Source organism: Aedes albopictus, chromosome 2, assembly GCF_035046485.1.
Source record: "Aedes albopictus strain Foshan chromosome 2, AalbF5, whole genome shotgun sequence".
In the NCBI taxonomy this organism is placed as follows: domain Eukaryota; kingdom Metazoa; phylum Arthropoda; class Insecta; order Diptera; family Culicidae; genus Aedes; species Aedes albopictus.
In genome coordinates this window covers 262607412-262631165 of record NC_085137.1, presented here as the reverse complement: position 1 = coordinate 262631165, position 23754 = coordinate 262607412, and the positions used below count along the sequence as shown (strand labels likewise).

Genomic DNA, 23754 nt, shown 5'->3' with positions numbered 1-23754 from the left:
GGCGGAACGGGATTTTTTTGTTGTTGGAATGTTTATCGGAATGATGTTGTTAAATAGATAATGGAATCTAGTTATCTTGATTGATTTTCAATCAAGGCAAACTTCAGCTCGTTTCCCTCTTCTTCTGAAATGTTTCCCGACCATATAAACATTGCTTATCCTGCATCAATTCCTACGTTCATCACCACCAAGCTTACCACTGATCCGCATCCCATATCATTTTCAACCTTCGAAATGCCCAAACTATTTTGTTTTTCATGGTTTAAATACTAGTTTGATCACACCATTCCCATAGTGCATTGGTGGAGCAGATGAGAAAGGCAACGGACTTGGACTTGATCAGGAACTCGGAGGACAACAGCTAGAATCTGGATAAAGTAGCAAAAAAGCAACTTCAATGGAAGCGAAGGAAGTTAGAATAGAACAGGAGATAAACATTTTTTTTTTTTTCTTTTTTCTTTGTCTCACTTTTGACAAATTTCGCTCCAGAGACTTGGTACGATATTTTAAAGTTGGCCGTATATCAGCCGAATAATTCGCCAAAAGTGGCTTTTGAGCAGCTCTATAAGAGGATATAGAACCAATTAGCTCTGTTAGCCAGGTTCTACATTCGACTATAGAGCCGACTTAATGCCATTTTTACGGCTTAATGGTTACTTGGGATGTTTTTCAGTGAGAAGTCATATAAACACTTTCGTTTCATCATACTTCGACTAAGAATAAAGAATGAAAAGCATGTGTTTTTTACTGAACAGCAATTGATTTAATGTGTTGTTCAATTGTTAACCATAACGTTGTGCTAATTCACCACTGCTGAATAGGACTCGGATGTGTCCCACGGGAAGTTTATGTTTTGATTTTAGTGGTTAATCCTAGTGTGGCCGGCAGGGTACCCGTGTACCTTTTTTGATAGAAGGAAGTTGAAACTCTGTAGGATCAAAGAACTTTTGAATATATGTCTACTAGTGGGGTTGACCAAATTTTTAAGTGAGGAGGGTCGGGGAAAGGGGATGTGGATTTTTTTTATTACGTGGAATGCTGGCAGGGTACCCGGGTACCCACGAAATTGCCGGCATTCCACGGGTGTTATTTTTACTGGCCACAGTACGAATAATCTATAGGAAAGGAAGATTCAAATATTACGTCCATCATTTTTTGGGATTTCTAGACCCCCCCCCTACCCCCTCTGTCACGCTATTTTCCTATACCTAATATACGTACTGTCACACTTTTCTAGACCCCCCCCTCCCCCAAATGTTAGACGTAATTTTTGAACGTTCCCGAAGGCATGCGGCTGGTAATCGACGGATCGAGCGACGGATCTTGAGTTCGAATCTTGATTTAGGTAAATTTATGTGTAGTTGTTCATAGCCAAAGTGCCAATCATAAACTGTCGTGGAAATTGAAAATTTTTGCATTTTATATGTTTTTAGTTATGTTTGCTGAAGTTGAATAACAGCTTTACTATATAATTGTTAAACGTTTTTAACAACAAACAGTTCAGTTGGTACACAACACTATGCTTCAGAATATCTCCAAAATTGTGTAAACAAAATCCGAACGAAGGTTGTACCAGAAAATTATCCAAATATTATTCAGCATCCTGCTGAAATAATCCGTAATAAAGGCACCGATGAACCGACGTGACAGGTGATTCAAAAGTGTCCCCCCAAATTTAACGGTCGACCACCGAAGCGAGCGATCGCTTCTGTCAAATCAGCGCAGACGCGAACCGTTTCCTATATGAACACACGGGGGTTCGGTTTCGAGCTATCAAATCATCGCGAGCCGTTATAGAGGTGGCGATAGTGTTCGGCTATTTTTCATCATGGCGTCGCGGACAACAAATTTGAATTTATTTGTTCTAGCTGTCACGTCGGTTCGTCGGTGATAAAGGTGCTTGTTAGTTGGGGTTCGGCCGCAAACCCGCTGGGGTTCGCTCGGATGGAGGAGGATAATTTGATAACTGTGGGGTGTGAACAATGAATAGTGGCATTTCCCTTAGGTGTCCTTCCCCTAGCAAGCGTCGGGGACAGCAAGCATCATGACAAGGGAACGTTCAAAAATTACGTCCATGATTTGGGGGAGGGGGGGGGTCTAGAAAAGTGTGACAGTACGTGTATTGGGTATAGGAAAAGTGCGTGACAGAGGGGGGAGGGGGGTCTAGAAATCCCGAAAAACAATGGACGTAATATTTGAATCTTCCCCAAGGTGGGGCAGTGTGATGCTACCGCATCAGGAGTTGAGCTTTGGCAGAACAAGTCGCCTGCTTCGCGAGATCCCGTATCCTGCCAAATTATTCTATGGTAGTTTGCTAAGATAGCAGGGAACGAATTGTTCCGGTGAGTTATGCAATATTCACAATAACAAGGAAGAGAGTAGACCTGGTGTGATGGTTAAAACACTTGACCATTACGCCGAGGACCTGGGATCGAATACTACTCCCGACAAACTCGCAAAATGTGAGTTTTTTCTTCGGAAGGGAAGTACAGCATGGGTCCCGAGATGAACTAGCCTAGGGCTAAAAATCTCGTTAATACAGATAAAAAACCATTACATGGTGCTGCAGAAGTTGTACCGCAGCGATGGAATTCAGGCGCAGTTCACCACACCCTACTCTCCTCAACAGAACGGGGTAGCTGTGCTGACAGCCACTTATCCCTAGAATCGATTGTTATCAAGATCGATTTTGAAAACGCGCTACAAACTGTGGTGAGGCGAACCTAGCAACCACAGCGAAGCTATGGAGGACAAGATGGAGGATGCACAGTGGCGTAGCGCCAAGAAAGAGGAGCTCAGTGCCCACAAATGTAACGGAAGTTTGGAGTTTCTGCAACGATCAAGGAGAACCGGTGAAGCATAAGGCCAGAGTAGTAGCTCAGGGTTATATGTAAAGGAGTGGACTTCAGCGGAGTGTACGCGCCAGTGTCGAACCATGTATCACTACGTGCGTTACTTGATGTTGCAGACATTAAAAATTTCCACGTACACCATTTCGATGTGAAGGCCGCTTACCTTTACGGTTCGCTCGATGAGGAAATCTTTATGAGACAACCCCCAGAATTCAAGAAAGAAAGACCAGAATCAGTTGGTGTATATTCTCAATTTAGTTGAAAATCGGAGTTTTCGACTAGCGAAGTTGGGTTTTTCTCCAAATCCGTGCGTCGGACCTAACTTCGGAAGTGGTGCGCTGTATAGTAAACCTGGTCCGCTATACAGCGCACCACTTCCGAAGTTAGGTCCGACGCACGGATTTGGAGAAAAATCAAACTTCGCTAGTCGAAAATTCCGGGTTTCAACTGCACGGAGAATAGATTGCGACGAAGCATCTATGGCCTCCGGCCATCGGTGAAGCGTACTTGTTAGTCTACATCGATGACTTGCTGCTTGCTTCGGTGTCGGAGAACGAAATTGCGAAGGTGTTCAAGAGCTTGAAGGCGGAATTCGATTTGACAGCGTTGGGCGTGTTCCAATGCCACTTCTATGGATTGTGGGTCCAACGGGAGCTTAGAAGGTTCAAGATCCGTTTGGGCATGGTACACAAATTACGTAACGCTAAAATCAGCGATTTCAGACTCCCCCATGTAACGCTTTTTGTATGAAAACCAAAAATATTTTGTATGGCTCGTAACGCTAAGCTAGACTCCCCCCCCCTCCCCCTATAGCGTTACGTAATTTATGTACGATGCCGCAGCCATACACCGAGAAGCTCGTCAACAGTCACGGAATAAAGGATGCCAAAGGAACAAGGCCGCATATGGATCAAGATTACATCAAGTTCGAAGAGAAGAACGAAATTCTGGAGGATGATACACAATATCTAAGTCTAGTAGGATGTCTTCTGTAGCTGGCAGTCGTATCTAGCCCCGATATCGCTAACGCCGCAGCCTTATTTTGAATACCGAGTGCGGTGAATTTTTGGCGAAAATAGACTGCTGAGCACAGCAAAAATGGATTGTTTTCCTTTTGTTCATGTTTTTGACAGATGTTGTATACACATGGTGTTGAACAAAGCTAACCAGGATCTAATCAGGCTGCGGAGCTTGTTGGCTGACATGGGAGAGCAGGTTGAAGCAACGTTGAAGGTCCAGCCACGATGATGGAGGACAATCAGAGCTGCATCCAGTCGGATCGGAAGAGCCGTCGCTCCAAGCATATCGAAGTAAAGCATCGTATATTTCGTGAAGCAATTGTGTGAGGACGGAAGCATGAAGCTGTAGTATTGCGCAACGGAGGATATGGTGGCTGATGTGCTCACTAAACCGGTGGCACAGAACAGATGTGTATCTTCGAACAAATTTCAAGTTTCGAGGTGGAAGTCGTAAATTGTCACTTGGAGAACTAGATTGGAATGAATTTTCATGGGAAAATAAAAAATCATCAAAGCGTGCTGCGTCGTCTCCCTATGCTCGCTGTAGGAAAAAGCTTGACTTTCACCACCAGGTTCGCTAGTGTTGAGCTATCAAACGAGCACACAGTGGAGCACCTAGTACATCAAAACTGATCAAAATTATTTTGACGCATTTTCACAACCCAAATGCAACCCAAATTAGTAATGAAACGTATTTCATAGTTTTCATTTTTTTATTTCGTCATTAGGGTGACCAATTTTATGATTGTAAAAGTCAAGATTTTTCGAAACTAAAATTTTTCAAAAAATCACAACTTTTGAACCAGTTGACCAATTTTAAACTTCTTTTTTTTGCTTGAAAGCTGTTGAGTTCTAGTTTTCAGCAAAAATACGTTCAGAGGGCCAAATAGTATTTTAAGGCAAATAATATCATATAATAATATAATTATCACGTTTTTTTTCAAAGTGCTGCAACTTTTGAAATCGGAAACATCCGGAAGGTTTTCTTTCTGCATTTGAATGAGGAACAATAGTTTTATCATACACTAAACGCAGATTTTCCGGAAACAGCCGGAAAATCAACTTATTTCATTTTGAATGTACGGTAAAGGCTTCCATCAAATATTTTTTTCAATATTTCCATATATTGTATGTAAATTCAACGTCAATTTGTTTGGGTTTCAAATTAACAGAATAACAACATTAACCTTCTTTAACAAACTGCATTGTTGAATTGATTGACTATCAATTTCATTCACTTTGTACGGTCAAAACTAGCACGCGCTGTGAGTTATATCAAAGAAAACGGCTAAACTTCAGCTTCACTTAACCTCTTCTGATAAGCGTAAACAAAACATTTGTACACTGCTTAGCTGTCAAACGATTACACGATAACTACACTTGGCAAAAGCACAACGGAAAACCCAACTACTTCATTTTGAGTTTTTCCACTTATGATCAGGTTTTGATGTGATTTACTCCAATGTGGAGCAGTGCTTTTCGTGACGAAGATTCACCCCCGTGCCGGTGGGTTCGATCAAGCTGCAGAAATTAGCACACATGATGGGATTGTCGTCGTAAGGCTGGCAATGTTCGTTGAGGAGGAGTGTTGATATAGACAACGAGCATGCCACGCTTCACCTCTTTTTAGGTGTACCCTTTCTGCTGCATCCTCTTTCTGGAGGGTCTTTAGTGACAGCAGCATCATAGGGCAGTGCATGAAATTATCTCCTTCTCTTTCACTCTTTCAGAAATTTTGTAAACAACAAGGCCACGAAACGTCAAAACCCTATACAAAATCAAAACAGTGCAGTGCCCTATTGCGCATGGAGCGCCATTTTGTAAGAAGTATTATGTTTCCAGTTCAAAACCGAATTAGCGACATTTTTTCTTCGACTTCCGCTGCCTTTGCCTTGCGTTAAACACAATGTCGGAAGTGGGGCGCTGTATAGAGCACCAGGTGTACAATACAGCGCCCCACTTCCGACATTGTGTTTAACGCAAGGCAAAAGCAGCGGAAGTCAAAGAAAAAATGTCGCTAATTCGGTTTTGAACTGGAAACATAATAAAAGTAAACTCGCTGTTTAAAGACGTAGTGTAAATAAAGTTTCGTTTCATTCGTATATTAAACAAACTCAGCATTTCATTTCACTGCAACCTTAACCTCAATAGGGTAATTCATGTATTTTGGAGAGCTGAAGACAACGTTGGAAAAATCATCGCCTAGCTTCCTTAAAAAGTAATTGATTATTTCGCAAAATTACTAAGGGCCGATTTCTTCACCTCGGCTTAACCGGTAAGCCAGGCTTACCCATACAGTTAAACCTGATTTAACGCTTAAGCCAGGGTGAAGAAATCGGCCCTAATACGCTTATAATATGACTGCACTTTGCATTCCTGGTGACAAAAAGCTTAACGGATGCATTTTAAGCTGAGAAAATCACAATTTCCAATCGCCTGCTAGAATTGCTTTTTGGACATCGAATATATATTTTGGACACCCTCAGGTTTATATAATTTGGACAGGGCAATTATCTCAATGCTTAGCCATGAATACTGCTAAATCATGGAATTAGTCAAAATTAACAAATATTTTCTTATGAATAATCAAATTTCTCCGCTTAACAGGCATCTATTTATATTTATTTTTGATAACTATTACAGTTTAAGTTAAAATAAAGAAAATATCGCCAGACCCACAGAATACGCCTCCAAGTTTATATAATTTGGACAGGGCAATTATCTCAATGCTTAGCCATGAATACTGCTAAATCATGGAATTAGTCAAAATTAACAAATATTTTCTTACGAATAATCAAATTTCTCCGCTTAACAGGCATCTATTTATATATTTTTTTTTGATAACTATTACAGTTTAAGTTAAAATAAAGAAAATATCGCCAGACCCACAGAATACGCCTCCAAGTATGCAATTCTACCACAAACTTATAATAAGTTTGTGATTGTACAGCATCCCCATGTAGTTCGTCAGATGATCAAAATATATTTACAGTAGAGAACTTGTAATGTATTTTGGACACCACCTATTTTAAATGGTCTAGATGAATGTTAAGAGATTGGCTGCCTAATGCTTCTTCATTGAACATTTTTTATTGCAATAAGGCTTTTAAATTTCTTACAATTAATAATTTAACGATTTTGCGGCGAATATTGTATGTGACTGCGAAGTGTATGTCGTCTTGCATACCTGTGCATTTGAGGGGTTTTAGTGAAGTAATTTACATTTTTGATAATTTTGAAGTAAATTGTTAATTGTTAAGCGTATTTTCACCGTAAGTCATCGGAATAGGGTCTACTTGATCCAATAATCGATATTGAGAAGCATCTACTTCCCTAAGCTCTCCGGAACAAGACATACAACGCCGTGCCTGTCCAAATTATATTTTTTACCCTATTAAGAAGAAAATTCCAAGGAAATTTTATTGTGCTGTTTGGAAATCGCCGTTCAATTACAAGGGAGTATCCATTAAGTACATCACGCTAAAATTCGGAGTTTAAGCCCCTCCTCTCCCCCTCCTCTCCTTCGTACGGGTTTTCCCTATACCTAAGGGGGCCTACACACCAATCAAACGGTTGGTCAAACATCGTGTGGCCAAAAAACAGTTCGCTCCGATTGACGCAATGCTTTTCGCAAACTATCAAACATAGCTCAAGTCTGAGCGAGTTGTTCGACCGTGCGTCCAGGTTTGACCAACCGTTTGACTGGTGTGCAGGCCCCCTAACACATTCTTTATCACACTTTCACAAACCCCCCTTCCCCCTAAAGCCTTCAGTACACGCTTTGCCAAGCAGTGCTGAAAAATTTATTTCGTCATATCTAAATTCAATCACCTACAGCTCATTTTAGAAGCTGAACCTGAGAATATGGTATATGAAAAACTTGTGCGGCTAGACCAATTCTACAAGAAAGTCACGGAAAAAGCGATATTTTTCGAATATTTAAGGTAAATGTCACGGACTACCTTCGAAAAATGCCAATGATATTCACTGTGAATATCATTTGGCATTTTTAAAAGGTAGTCCGTAACATTTATCATAAATATTCGAAAAATAGCGGTTTTTTCGTGACATTCTTGCAGAACTGGTCTAACCGCACAAGTTTTTCATATACCATATTCTCAGGTTCAGCTTCTAAAATGAGCTGTGGGTGATTGAATTTAGAAATGACCTCGGATATGACGGAATGAATTTTTCAGCACTGCTTGGCAAAGCGTGTACTGAAGGCTTTAGGGGGAAGGGGGGTTTGTGAAAGTGTGATAAAGAATGTGTTAAGGAGCCTACACTGCCGTGAATCGCATATCAGTCCCATCTCTGCTGGATTTCCTATGCAAATGGGACCGATATGCGATTCACGGCGGTACACACCAGTCAAACGGTTGGTCAAACCTGGTCGCACGGTCGAACAACTCGCTCAGACGAGCTATGTTTGATTGTTTGTGAAAAACATTGCGTCAAGGTTTACGTGAAAAAAAAACGAGAGGGAAATATTTTTTGCTTTTTTTCACGCACATTCTGACAGTTCCTTACGAGGTTTTTCATTAGAGCGACAAAGAGTTGGAATCTCTTTTTTGCAATTTCCCACCGTAATAGGCTGTTTTACCTCACGCAAATCTGACAGGAAAAGGCCTACTTTCCCACACCAAATTAACAGTGCTGTAATGGTTCATTACAGCACTGATTTTCCGGATAAAAACTAATCACTAACCACTAACTGTTTGGTGAAAACCATTGCTGTACCATACAGTGTACCAGCTACAATAATGTATATTGTAATGAAATGGTTCGCTAAAATCTTCGCACAGTGTAACTACTATACATTTACATTCGATTTTTATGTAACAATATATTATACTGTTTTTCTTACGTTTGAACCTTTCACTTTTCCGAAACATTATTTTTCCGCGCATTTTTAATTATTATTCTGTTTTAGATTTTTTCCGTGCTTTGTTTTGTTGATGTTTGTGACTTTTTTGATGCAAAGGAAAGGAGTGAAAAAAAGTGAATAAGTTTAAACATCAATTTAAAGTCAATAAAATGTTTAAATAAGTAGTAAACCAGATGTCTTAAGAACTGCAGATCCAAGAGATATGGTGGGCTAGGTATGTAGAGTGCGATGAGAGGAATACGATTGACGAACTTTATCTTTGACGTAGAGCCATCTTTATCATATGGACTGGACTGAATACTTAAAGAAATTCTAATATAGGTTCGTCTGTGGGTTCGCTTTTTAACCTAACTTATACTTGAATCGAACTTGACAATTTTCTCATGAGTTGTTATGTATTTCCCCGTGTATTTCAAATTTTAGTCAAACTGGAGCCTCAGTATTGCAATAACGGTGAAGCACGCTGTAATGATATTTATGTATCTCGTCACCCACTTCATGTGACTACATTAGTGGTCTAATAATACTTAGCGCGCTCGGCATAGTTCCGTCATGCCGCTCAAAGTGCTGCCACAAATAATGCTTAGTTTGCGAAACCCGGTTATCTGGCTGGTGGGGCATGGGAGCCTAAGCTTCAACTGTTATTGCAATCAGAGACTACTCAGACCTCGACTCAAACAGTAGAAAAATTAGCCACAGAATGTTAATGTCGCGAGTGTTCGTGTGACCAACATCTAGATTGCCACGCCCTTACAGCGCCAGTACCGGTCCTACAAGTGTCAAATCAATTTTACAGCCAAAACAAAACATCCACAACAACATCTGTATTTAAAAATAAGGGATAAATACATCTGTGGTTTGAAATCTAATAAATTAATTTATTGGCTACAGCGCCACTAGCGATCTATTTCTCATACATCTACTACTCAGACTTAGACGGGGGCGATCCAATATATGAAGGGTTATCCAACACGCCCTGGAGAATTCCTAAAGCGCATTCTCATAATGCTAGTAAGCCTAAGATGCCATTAACAGGAGGAAAATGACAAGATAATATAACATTATATGGTTGATGTAATGTAAAACAATACAAGATAACAAAAGAGAACCATTCCAAGACCATTTATTTAAATGTATAATCAGTAGTGAAACTACAATCAAAAACAATGTATTTACGGTACATTTTATTGTTTGAAACCATACGTGTACCATACAATACGGTTTATTAAAATCTACGTATCAGTATTTATAACAATTCATATTGTAAATGTATGGTTTTGCAAAAAAATATATATGGAGAAAAATATTTTTTTTATTGTTGCGATACTTAACAACCCGTATAGTATATTGTAAAATTTTATTTACAATTTACTGTATGGTGTTTACATTACATTTTATTGTTTTTGTATTTTTATTTTTACAGTCTATTGTAAAAATATGGTTTTATATAGTACTGTTACAATACAACGTTCGGTTTTTCTACTGTATTTTTTATTCGGGTTGCGTTGCGTAATGAACCATTACAGCACTGTTTTCAGTTTTGGCCAACTTCTTGATGCTTTCTGGACGCAGTTATGGAAAATTGTGACGACTGCACAGTATAACCTGTTATGATCAGATTTTCTTAAACATGGCTATGAATATCAGTGTGCAGTTTGATGAAAAAGTTTTGTTAAAAACTATCCTCAAGGGTAATTTATGAAATTGCAAAAAACGTTGTACGCAACTCGGTGCAGTACTCGATTTTTCCAGCACTCGTCGTAATTATCCAACTCGGCAAGCCTCGTTGGATAAATGTACGACTCGTGCTGTAAAAATCATCATTCTGCACCTTGTTGCGTAAACTACTATTACCTTCGTAGTCGCGAATAGGTTCCGGGCACCAAAATTCACGGCCCAGATTCAGAATATGAAATAGAGGTTGCTGATGATTGAAATTTGTCTCAATCATCAGCAATCTCTATACAGTTGTCTTTGCCTCCGCGAGTCTGTGGAATCTATAGTGTCTTTTTTTTTATAGAATGAGAAAATCTGTAACAGATACCCAAGAGGTGGTTCCTCGGGTGATGTGGGGATCGACCCACTAAAAACTCATTCTCTCTCTTCCTTACCTTCGCGGTACGCCCGTTAGGGATGACTTCGTGAAGGGGGGGACCGTAAATACATGAGTACACTCTAATAGTAAGCGTTCCACCAGCTACCGCCTTAAGTTGTTCACTATCCCCTGGAGGCTCGGGTCCTGGCTAGTACTTAGACTACCCGTTGAACTCAAGCTCCTGGATGGGGAAGGGGGGCCAACTCAACTAGCTGTTGTTCGGCTCGCCATTTACTCTGTAGTTCATGTACGATTCGAGAAACGGTGGAAGTAACGGAGTCCCACTTGTCCGCCCCCATACACATCCTTTCAACAATGTTGTCAGGCGTGATATCTCTACCGCATACCTCCTGCAAACTCGACCTTTAGTGTCTATAATCGCACACTTGCATTCACGTTTCCGCACTTATGAAGACTGAGTACCTACGCAGTCCAGTGGAGAACTAAATGCCAATAATAGAAAATTTTGAAATGGGTCGCTTTGATGCCAATCTGGGTAATTAGGGGTTAAGCGTGTTGATGATCGCGACTGCGATGACTGATGACGAAAGAAACGTCAAGCGCAATGATAACAACACAAAAAGTGATGAACGATGTTTTGTTCGAAGTTCTTTGAGAAGAGCTGAGTTTCACCTCAAGGTTTCTTCGCTGCAAGTGCATTTGTAGGTTGATTTATTCTCTATATTCAACGTTTAGACATGAATTTGAAAGCAGAGCTTCAAATCAAACTAGAGCAGACAATTCAGGTGTGTATCATTGACATTTCAGATAGCTGTATTCTAGTTCACGCTAAATCACTGGATGTTGTATAATCTTCCGTAATCGTTCTTCGACGCTGGACAATGCACAGTGGTCCACGAACCAGGGAAAGATGCATTCAGCTCCCTCAATTGATTTTTTAGAAAAATATGGACTTCTACAAAGTTGTTTCTCATAGTAAGGCCCTCTTTCCAATGTATATGAAAATTAGGGTGGTCCTTATTTTCTAAGAAATTGGAAACCAAACTTTTATATATGCAAGAATAGCAATATACATTCTTTGGAAAAGTTAAAGATCTATCAATTTTCAGCAAGTTTGCTGAAGACAGTTTTTTTTTTCAGCTTTAAAATTGGCCGATATAGAGATATATTTCTGAATTAGCTTAGGGTGATTCATGAAAACCGGTTTTCTGACTTTAACTTTTTCAGTTCCAATTTCTCATCAAAGTCGCCCAAGAAACACTTGTAGAGCACTTGAAAACGCATCGTTTCGTGCGCTGAGACGATTGTTATCTCTTTTGGTTCAAAAGTTACGAGCGTTTTTCTTCAATAATCATAGTTTATTGAAAAGGCGATATTACGGGTTGGGGTAAAGATAAAAATTATCTTTCTCCAGCATTCAAAAGAACAAGTATTGTTATAAAACATATAAAAAAATTAGAGAGGTGTTATTTTTGTAACTTAAAAAAAAAAATAGTAGAAAAGTGGCTACATTTTCTAATAATCATCAATATCTTTTGAACGGAATGACGTAGCAACATTCTCAGCGCACAAAAATGTTTTTGAAAGCTCTAAAAGTGGTTCTTTGACGACTTTGATGAGAAAATTGAGAAAGATAATTTTTATCTTTGCCCCAACCCGTAATATCGCCTTTTGAATAAACTATGATTTTTGAAGAAAAACGTCCATAACTTTTGAACCAAAAGAGGTAGCGCACGAAACGACGCGTTTTTATTGACCTCGCAGCACCAAATCGGAGTTCGCCAGTTGGACTAGCGAAGCGAAGTTTTCAGCGAACTTTCTGTCATTTCTCATCCGACCCGACATGCATCCCTGATGTTTTCGTTTTCAGTCCGACGCAGTGTCGACAGTCACGACTTTATCCTACCTGGGGGTCTGTCAGTGCGAGCGCGCCAAATTTTGCGTGAGTGAGCATGTGGTGTTGGTGCTTAAGGTGAAACAGTGCGGTAGCCGCTGTTACATATTAGGACAAATTATTTCGGTATTTAGGTATTTTTTGCTTTTTTTGCGAAAACTCAAACTGGAAAGTGTTTATTTACTGAAAACAATAAACGAACGGGTACAGTAAGTTAGCAAGTCAAAAATTTGATGTGAAATTGGTTTTTGTTTTCACAACGGAAAAATGTTTCTGAGTACCATGGTGAGTCCGTCTCATCTCACCTTAAGTTCGCTAGTAATGCAGTGAAATTTGAGCGATGCTCATTCTTCGGTTTTCTTCCAAATCCACAATAAATGCTCTACAAGTGTTTCTTGGGCGACTTTGATGAGAAATTGAAACCGGTTTTTCTTGAATCACCCTAAGCTGATTCAGAAATATATCTCCAGATCGGTCAATTTCAAAGCTACAAAAAACTGTCTTCAGCAAACTTGCTCAAAATTGATAGGTCTCCAACTTTCCCAAACAATGTATTTAGTTATTCTTGCAAATAAAAAAGTTTAGTTTCCAATTTCTTATGAAATATGGACCACCCTAATTTTCATACACATTGGAAAGAGTGCCTTACTATGAGGAACAACTTTGTAGAAGTCCATATTTGTCTAAAAAATCATTTGAAGGCGCTGCATGCATCTTTCCTCGTAAATCTGGTTCGTGGACCATTGTGCAATGATAGGTAATATTTATACGTACCTTTATTTCGTCGGTGCCTATATTGCTGACTGCACCCCAAATTGGACTGACACAATAGTGTGCACACACCTTCAAAGTGTGATTACAGCGCAGGAATACATCGGATCGAAATGAGGTCTTCGGTGCACTTATTCTTTGTAAATGGAGGAATAAGTGCCCCGAAGACGTCGAGACGATCCGAGGCAAATGTACACTTTTATCACACTTTTTATGCGTACCATAAAAAGTGTGATAGTCCAATTTGGGATGTAGTCTGCAATATGTATTGCATACGTAAAGTGACCAGACGTCCCACGTTTCGCGGGGCAGTCCCGCATTTTGACCAAATGTCCCGTGACAAATTATGTCCTGCGAAATGTCCCGGGTTCGTCTCAAATCGTAAAAATGTCCCGCGTTTGAAAAAAACAAGCATACAAAATATTGTAGTCACTTCAGTGATTAAATAATTAACTGTTTTTTGTACAAAACATAAATCACATCAAACATATTAACGGATATTCCCATACTTTTAAAGTCAGAGTTCAAAAATTGAAAGATTTTTGCGAGAAAGTACAAGAAGATTATCGGTTACAGTAAACCTAGGTGGCTAGTCTTGATGCCTGCTACAGAACGACTTTTGAAATTTTTTATTTAGCATCATCAAGGAAAAATCAAACGGATTCCAATAACTGAAGAAAGAACAAGAAACCCTAATCTAACCAGTTTTATTATACTAAATCTTTTTCCAAAATTCAACGTTCATTAAACCATCATTGCTATGATATTCTGGATTGGCAAAAAGGTTGCATATATGAAATGCTTGTGTGTTAAAGTACTTGATTTTAAATGTGTTCGTTTATTTTTATTGAATATTGGCTATATTAATGATCGGATTTCAGCACTTCGGGAGAGATTTCACGGGGTTCATTCACAAATTTCATAACGCCAAAATTGGCCTTTCCTGACACCCACCCACCCCTTCGTAACACTATTTATATGGGGAAAATTTTAATTTGTTCGGGCTGTAACACCATGAAGGACACCCACCCACCCCCTCCAGCGACATTTGTGAACAAGCCCCACGGTACCGAAAATACCGGTACTAAGGTTCAGTCAGTACCGGTATTTCGGTAACAAAAATTGGTCGGTAATACCGGTATCCCAACTAACATTTATTGTGAATGTAAACGTCAACAAAGCGTCCTTAATACGGCTTGATGCTGAGTTACTGTGTTGTACATATGGACGGAAGCTTCTATGCAAGCCCTATACCAATGAATCTGGCGAACTTATTGCAGACTACATCCCAAATTGGACTATCACACTTTTTATGGTACGCATAAAAAGTGTGATAAAAGTGCACATTTGCCTCGGATCGTCTCGACGTCTTCGGGGCACTTATTCCTCCATTTACAAAGAATAAGTGCACCGAAGACCTCATTTCGATCCGATGTATTCCTGCGCTGTAATCACACTTTGAAGGTGTGTGCACACTATTGTGTCAGTCCAATTTGGGGTGCAGTCAGCAATAATTCACTTGTACATGCTGTGCGATCAGCTTCTATGCCACCTAGTCATAGCTCTTTTCTCGGCTCCTAAGTAACCACTAAATGAATAACATCTTGAGAAGGCGCTTTTTCAGCCTTTTCGCAGTTGTTAAATAATAGTTTTACGACCTCCCCAAATTAAACGATTAAATATAATTAGGTTATGGATACCGTGACGCAATACATGTGGAACTGGAATTATCATTTTTAAAATTGAATAATTAAAGTACTTGCCGCTACTTGGAATCGAACTCCCGATCTCCGTATGCACTGATCCCGATGATGTCCTCGCTGCCACACTGCTATATATAAATACATAAAAAATAGCCCGTTTTGTTTTACTCCAGACAAGGCTTCATAATTGTGCCACAAGAAACCTTACCCAACTTCATCTTGCTGCAAAAGCTTGTGAAACGTCAACCGCAATAATGTTTACATTGAACAAGCTATGTGGTTGCGCCAACAGATTCATCTTCACAGCTTCTAGCTGAAAGAGTGTTCTTTAAACGGCTACGAAGCGCTGTTGTTTTGTGTTTTGGCAACATTACAAAACGTACTGTATAAAAGCAGCTGTTTTAGTGGCTGGGACTCTTACTCGATTTGCACATCTTCCGGCAAATCTTCCGGCATTGAATTAAAGTGCTATAAAAGCTACCCAAATAATTTCACAGCACAGACATGGATAGCTGTAAAGAATTTGTGTAGTAGCTATATAGGTATTCCGCTTAAAGTTTGTTTTAACAATAATGTTTATATCCGACAAGCCGTGTTGGTAAACCAACAGTTTCTTTATTACAGCTTCTAGCCGTAATGAAATGCATAACGGCCTTTAAAGCGCTGCTGGTTTGGGGATTTGTCAGTATAACGAATTGTACTGTATAGTAGCAGCTGTTTTGTTAGTAGGGACTCCTACTCGATGTGTTCAGGTTTTCACATCTTCCGGGAAATCTCCCGAAGTTGGAATAGAGTGGAGTAAAGGCAGCCCTAGTGACAAGCAATGGATTTCTGAAAACCGAGTTTGTTAGCTGTATGGTGCATGTTTTGCAGTCGTGTATTAGCTTATGATTTATATTTAACTAGCTTTCCTTTTATTCAGTGTTGACTGCTTTTACTCGGTGGTTACACAACAGAAAGCAAATGACTGAAGTTTATAGCGCTGAAAATGTTAGTTGGGATTTTCGGTACCGGTAGTACCGGTAGGTACTACATCCCTAATATGATTTGTTTTGAAAAACGTTTGACATAAACTAAAATTGTCAACATAGAAGAAAATCATAGCAAATCAAAGCACTGAAATCTTTGCATTACGAAAGGATTGGATTGAATCATTGTCGTTAACTTTAGGTTTTCAATTTGTAGGTTCGATTAATTTTCTATTGTAGAATTTGTTTTTACACAGTTGTGTAGTTTAACCTTTCTTAACCTGATACATAGTTGTAAAACTGACAGGCTTACGTACGATTAATAAAATACAAATACAAATTTTAGATTTTTTTTTTCTAAAATAACATCAAAATATCGAAAATATCAATATCGCTTCAAAATTCAAGATGGTAGTTATAGTTTATTTTTATTTCCTCTTATTAACTTGAACATGAATATGTCTTGAAAGGAAGTGACAAAATAATCGGCAATAAATTGAAAAAGTAATGGGAAGCATATGAAAATTGGCCTATTTTACTAAAAAATCATAAAATAAATGAAAGCTTTTTCCTATTGATAATTTCAAGTTGGGTAAAACTTTTTTTCAAAGCTTATTATATGAGTCATGAATGCTCAAAATTTTATTGCAATCGGTTCGTTGTATCCGGAGATAAAACAGTTAGTTATCGGATAATTATGACTTTTTCTAGAAATTTTTAACTTTATGTAGAATAGTCCGATCTATTCCAAAATTGGATCATCAATACGCAACTAGTTGATCAATTTACAGTAACTTTTTTTTGATGCACTTTTCAAAAAATTACAACTATTTGACCATTTTTTGAAATGTGAAAATTTCGCCAAAATAACTATAGATTCAGAGTAAAATGCATTGATGTGTCATTTTCCGGCCGGTCATGACCCCAACGGAATCTGGAATAACTCCGGAAAGAATGGGTGAACCGGTTCCATATGGTAGTCCTTGACAATTTGGGCAAACCTGGAGCGAATGCAATTGACTTCAAAAAAACGGTTGGGAAATGCCTTTTTCATAGCTGATTCAAGATTCGAAAATCATCCGAAATAGACGTTGGGTACGCGAAGGTTAAGCATGTGCAAATGCAAATGTACAGCACATGCATTTATATGTTACTTTAGCAATGGCTTTCAACGTGCTGCAATATGTGGCACTAATTTGATTTTAGTGGGACCCTTTTCGACTTTAATATTGCTTCAATGAGGTGCTTAAAGAAAAGATATTATAGTACTAATATAATAATATCTTTTGTTTAAAATAATGCAGCATTATATTCACAATTTTAATTATCAATATATAGCAAAGTTAAAGCACTTATATACGGCTTCGTGGTTACTTGGGTGGTTCTATCTATCTAAACAAAATATACCTTAGCTTCCTGTAGGCAAGATTACCAAATAGCATGCCGAAGTGGTGAGTGATCCTAAACGTGGGCTTCGTGGCTGTGCGGTTAGCGGCGGCAGTCGTCTAGGCGTATCGTAAGCCTCGGAGTGTGGGTTCGATTCCCGCTCCAGTCGGTGGAAAATTTTCGTCAAACGAAAAATTCATTACTGGGCCACTGGGTGTTCTCTACTGTTCTCTAATGTGATGGGAGGAACCAGTGGCGTAGCCAGAAATTGTCTCTGGGAGGAGTTTTCAACGGTCAGTGATACCTTTTTTGATTTTCGACTTACATTTTGTAAACAGCTATGAACAATTGCATTCGTAGTTTGAAAATAGCGGCGCAGCCGAAAATTTTTTGTCGCAAAGCGCTTTATACTGAAAATTTGTTATAAAATTTGGGGGGGGGGGGGTTTAAACCCTAACCCCCCTCCCGTGGCTACGCCAGTGGGAGGAACAAAAACATACAATACTCAAGAAAAATTTTATGTTTTTTTTGGCTCAATAAGAGATTTTCGTGATCAATTTCATAAAGCTTGCAATAAAACTGATTCATACATCAAAACCTCTTCATAACCTCCTTAAGAGCATCTGGGGACGGCTATGGGGAACACTCTTGGAGAAGTTTTACAAACCGTATTAAGAGGAGCAACAAAACTGTTTTAAAACCTAGTTGAAAATTTTTGCATACTCGAAAAGCGGTTAGGAGACATCCATTAAGTATGGTTGCCCCCTTTTGATTATTATTGTTATTATTATTATTTAATATAATTCATCCGACAGTTAAGTCTACATGAATGTTAAGAGGTAAAAATTACAACACAAATATAAAACCACCAACCGGCTGCGATGCGGCCATGTTTTTGAAGTCATCATCTGTTTCAGGTCAAACATTTGATATAGGCGTAGTTTACGAGTGATATTTTTTCTTTAACAAAAAAATTCTTTGCATCCCCAATTGCGGCCTAATTTGAACACATTTTTATTTATTGTTACATATTTCAGCTAAGAGAATTAGATTTTTTCAAGATTCTCCTAGTATTTTCGAAAATTTTCTTTTTTGTTGTGAAAAATATTACGCGCTTTTCAAGTGTTGGTCCGAAAAGTTTACTGTTTACAAACTTTTTGCTGTCAAAATGGGGTTCAACGCACAATGGGGGTCAGAGATGTTGGTTCGCTTTTTTACTGTGAGGTAGTATTCGGATGACAAGTGGCTGAAAACCACAGACAAACAGACTGACAAACAGACAAACAAACATCGTACACCGATTTTACGGTCTATTTGAAAATTTGATAGTTGGCCAACTGACCACCCGTGGCACTCGCATCGTTTATGCTCGAGTTTGACGTTTGCCCACTACCGCCACCTAGTTGATGGTGGGCCAAACTCAGTCCTTTTAGCATTGGGCGAACATGTTTCCGTGACTATGATTTGATTCGAAAAATGTTCGAAATGTTACGTCTGTTTGTCTGTGATAAAACAGTCATCAAAAAAGGTCATCTTAAGGAGAAACTTCAGAGAATACAAACATGGCTGCCACAATGGCCGACTTGACTCCCTACTCACGTTTTCAAGAGCACCATTCTTGGAAATTCGTAAACAAATGCTCTCGATTTGAAAAAGCTGCTTCTTTTTGCAAGTGAGCAAAGCCAGAAAAATCAAGTGTGGCTTGGTTAGATGCTTCGTTCGTCAGATTTGTGCCTCTAAAGTTTGTATGCAAAATTGCAACGGGATTTCTTGATGTTTCACCTTAAGGAGAAACTTCAAAGAACACAAACATGGCTGCCACAATGGCCGACATAGTTCCCTACTCGCGTTTTCAAGAGCACCAATCTTAAAAATTCGTAAACAAATGCGCTCGATTTGGAAAAGCAGCCTCTTTTTGCAAGTGAGCAAAGCCAGTATTAATAAGTGCGGCTTAGTTTGATGCTTCTTTCGTCAGATTTGTGCCTCTAAAGTTTGTATGCAAAATTGCAAAGGGATTTCTTGATGTTTCACCTTAATCTTCTAATCCTGTTGCGAAACTTGTAGGAAGCCTCGCCAAACTCGAGTTCCGACTCCACCGCCGATAAAGCTCTAATAATAGACGTGAGCGGTTCATTGTAGCCGTAACACCGACGAACCGACGTGACAGTGCACAATGGTCCGCGGATCGTAATTAAATAAGTGGAAAAAAATAATTACGCCTAAACTATTAGTTTTAGCTATATATTGTCTTCGGGAAAGTTTCTTCATATTTTTTGAACATTTCTTCCAATAATTTAAAATTAGGGTGGTCCAAATGATTCTCAAGATCACAATGTTAACTTTTTATTGTTTTCATATAGAGCAATGAAATGTTCTACAAAGCTGAAAAGCACTTAATTTTGGACAACTTTGCCGAAGAAACCATATTGCTATCTCTTATGGTTCCAGAGATATTATTTTTTAAAGAAAAAAAAAATAGGGTGATACCCGAAAAAAAGGTTTTTTTTTCAATAACTTTTTATTCATTGATTTCTCGCAAAAACTTTGTTCCGAGCAGTTTAAGTGCATTTAATATGCAACATTTTTTCCAAAGACCGCAAAGTTCTATATCCTCAATTTAAAAAGTTATTCATGGTTTTCTTCTAAAAATGGCTTATTTTTGACACTGAATATCTCAGAAGGGCGCAAGCCGATTTCAAATATTTTGGCCTTGTTCAAAAGATCTTATTTTCATCTTTCAATGGTGGAAAAACGAAAAGGGTGTTTTTTGTTTGAACCGTTTAAATTAATTTTGAAAATACGGATTTTTTCATAGAAAAAGGGCCCTAAGTACGAAAGTATAAGAGATACGAGTTTGCCGTCTTCGACAAAAATGTGTGATATTATAAGTATGAAAAGTGTTCGGAACAAAGTATTCCGTAAAAATCAACCAATCAAAACATATTGCAAGAAAACCGTTTCTTCTAAGGAAATTCGACCAGGAACTAAAATCCCTAGTCAAATAGCAATATGGTTTTTTAAATAGCAATATGGTTTCTTCGGCAAAGTTGTTCAAAATTAAGTGCTTTTCAACTTTGTAGAACATTTCATTGCTCTCTATATGAAAACAATAGAAAGTTGACATTGTAATCTTGAGAACCATTTGATGACCCTAATTTTACATTATTGAAAAAAATGTTCAAAAAGTATGAAGAAACTTTCCCGAAGACAGCATTTAGCTAAAACTAATAGTGGTTTAGGCGTAATTATTTTTTTCCATTTAATTACGGCCCGCTGATTATTGTGCAGTGGTGTTTCAAAAGTGTCCCCCTTAAATTTAACGGTCGGGCAGAAAAGCGAGCGAACGCTTCTGTCAAATCAGCATAGGCGCGAACCTTTTCCTATATGAATACAAGGGGGTTTGGAGTCAAGCTATTTAAACAACGCGAACCGGTATAGAGGAGGCGGTAGTGCTCGGCTATTTTTCATCATGGCGTTGGGGACAACAAATTTGAATTCGATAATATTGAGCTTTGCAAGGATTTCGCGACGATCGTGCAAATGTTCAATTTTTGACAGCACAATGTTCACACATCCAACAACAAAGGAAACAGTGCATAAACAAACCGATTAGTCGAAACACCACCCCAAAATAACGCTCCGTTACTGGAAAACTGTAGCGGCGACATCAACCAATGTATGCTGAAACCGGTGTGCATATTTTGTGGTGGGACAATTATGTTTGCCTGTGCGTCGTATTTGGCGCAAGATCGTCAATAAATTTTGAAAACGACGTATAATCAATGCTTCACCATTGATTATACGTCGTTTTCAAAATTTGATACCGAATTTGTTTGTTCTGTCACGTCGGTTCGTCGGTGGCCGTAATCTGTATGTACGATGATACCTGGTCTGCAGTACACTGAAAAAAATTGACACGTCTGAGTAATGTGTTTTACATAGAGTGGCTTTAACTTAGAGTGGCGTCAATGTCAAAATTGGAACAGCGGTCATCTGTCAAATCCATACAAATTCCTGTTCCAAACGAGCAGGAGACCTGTCAAAATGGGAACATGACGCCACTCTCCCTTCCAGTCACTCTAGTTTTACATATAGATAGTAGAGTAAACATAGATCCGCGTGAGATGAATCCGTTGTATCCAAACGAACTGTCAAAATCTGTATCCAAACGAGCATGACGTCACGATTTGGCTAACATCAATGGAGCGCATGACGTCATATTCAATCGTCGCACTCTTGAAAATTACTACTTACACGCTTGAAACATTTGAGTCAGCGGTGTCCGCGGATCTATGTTTACTCTACTATCTATAGTTTTACATATTGATTTGCGCAAATTGTAAAACCCACGAATGTCACGTGTGATACATATTGAATCACCAACATAATTTTTGTATCGATCTATAAACAACCCACATGATTCTAGTGTGTCAATAAAATTGCATTTCAACTTGTAAACACATAAATGTCATATTATGCTGAACATAAATTAAGTGTTTTGAAGCATATGGATTTCATGTTGTGCCGCTCATGCAGTCCTCCATGCAATAATTATACTGTGTAGTGCCCTTATTTCACGCAAGCTCATAGTTTTACCATCATGATTTAATTTAAATTTTGAATTTAAAATGATGTGCTCAATGTATATTACTATTACTTTCAAAACACATCTTTCCTATTCAAAATTAAATCATGATGGCAAAAAAAGAGCTTGCGCAAAATATGAGCACTTCACACATAGGCGATAAATGCTTTGTATTAATTTAAACTCAAAGATTTTAATTGTTATAATAATTTGTTTATTAATTTATATATTTGAAGCATTACTTACATAGATATTTGGATTCGCCGTATGAAGCATTCTACTAGATCCGGTACTAGGCCAATCGCTTCTAGTACCCCCGTTGCTAGTGGCTATCTTATGCGCATTCTGCCGTGGAGCCGCCGACCTCTCCCGGGTTCTCTACCGACGAATCCCTTCGTCGACGTGACCAGTCCTGTCACGGAAGGCTGAAAAAGTCCTTTGCAGCTGCTAGACGCCGTTTCACTTCGCAGGTTGGACCACGGATTTTACACGCAATGCCTGTAAAAAAACGATAATTATGAAGCAAATAATCGAATTGGTTCTATATAAATTGAAACTTTTTATTCAATTTTGTAGGAATGCTTTGTACTTACGAGGGTAAGCTGCAGCTCAGTTGAGTTCTCCACCAGTTGGTTGGCCATTTTGAACAACCGTTGAAGTTTGACGGTTTTTTCATGGCTCATGTGTCGTCAGTAATGAAATGCATTTGTAAAAAATAGTAGCGCAAATTCAATTGAAAAGTTACTTCATTTTCAATCATATTACAAACGAGATATGAATGTCTTGGCTATTGGATTCATTTTAAAGATAGTGCTATTTGTACTCCAAGTGCAACAAAAATTATATTGAAGTGTGTTACATTTGATTCGGTGATGTACACGGAGAGACGAAACTACCCAAAAGTGAGTTCTTTCCACCCAACTTCGGGGTTGCGTGCGTCAAGCCAATTTTGAGTTGATGGAATCGATGTTTTTGTTGGGTTGTTCCCGCTTGCTTCCATGTGAAAAAAATACCTAATTTTAAGTTTTTTTCACTCAACCGAAATTTTGACTAGGTTATATTCACTCAAATTTGAGTACTGTGCTAGAAACTCAGTTTTGGCTTGACGCACGGAACTGCAAAAGTTGGGCTGTTTCTCTCTTCACTCTCTGACAACAACAGAAAGAGCGCATGAAAAGGGAGATGAAAAAGAACTCAAAATTGAGTTTAAAAGTACCTAATTTTGAGTTTTTCAGTTTCTCCGTGTAAGCTTTGCCGCGAGATCCATCACGGAGAAAAATAAATAGTAAAGACAAACAAAATTTGGTTTGATTCAACCGGAATTTCATGTTGATATGGGTACAAACGAATGTTTAGTTTGAATTTACTACCCGGGGTAGTTGAAATTAACCAATACAGGTAGTTATTTCGTCGTTGATTAGGCGGTTAAATACAACAAATATCCGTTTGAAATTACTATTGCCAATAGTTGATTTAACTGGCCATCTTGGTTTGTTTCAAAAATCCTTTAGTTTGAAACAAACTGAATAATTTGTTGAAAATACAAATGCTTCCGCATGAAACTACTGTCTTTTTTACCCTTCTTACACCCATAAGAAGGGTATAAATACCGCTTGGAAAACCGACTTTCGATCC

At 38.6% G+C, this 23754-nt stretch overlaps 1 protein-coding gene across 2 annotated transcripts in view; it reads left to right on the top strand.

The window, feature by feature from the left end:
• The window catches only part of LOC109411530 (cytoplasmic phosphatidylinositol transfer protein 1), a 171428-nt gene that overhangs the window by 80057 nt on the left and 67617 nt on the right, over positions 1–23754 (top strand). Inside the window, exon 1 of one of the 2 annotated variants that reach the window (XM_029854077.2) lies at positions 11417–11597. The exons of the other annotated variant lie outside the window; for it this stretch is intronic. Coding sequence (XP_029709937.1) covers positions 11550–11597 — 48 coding nt within the window. The 5' untranslated portion in view covers positions 11417–11549. Of the gene's footprint in view, positions 1–11416; positions 11598–23754 lie in introns of those variants that run through there. 2 annotated transcript variants of the gene reach the window in all.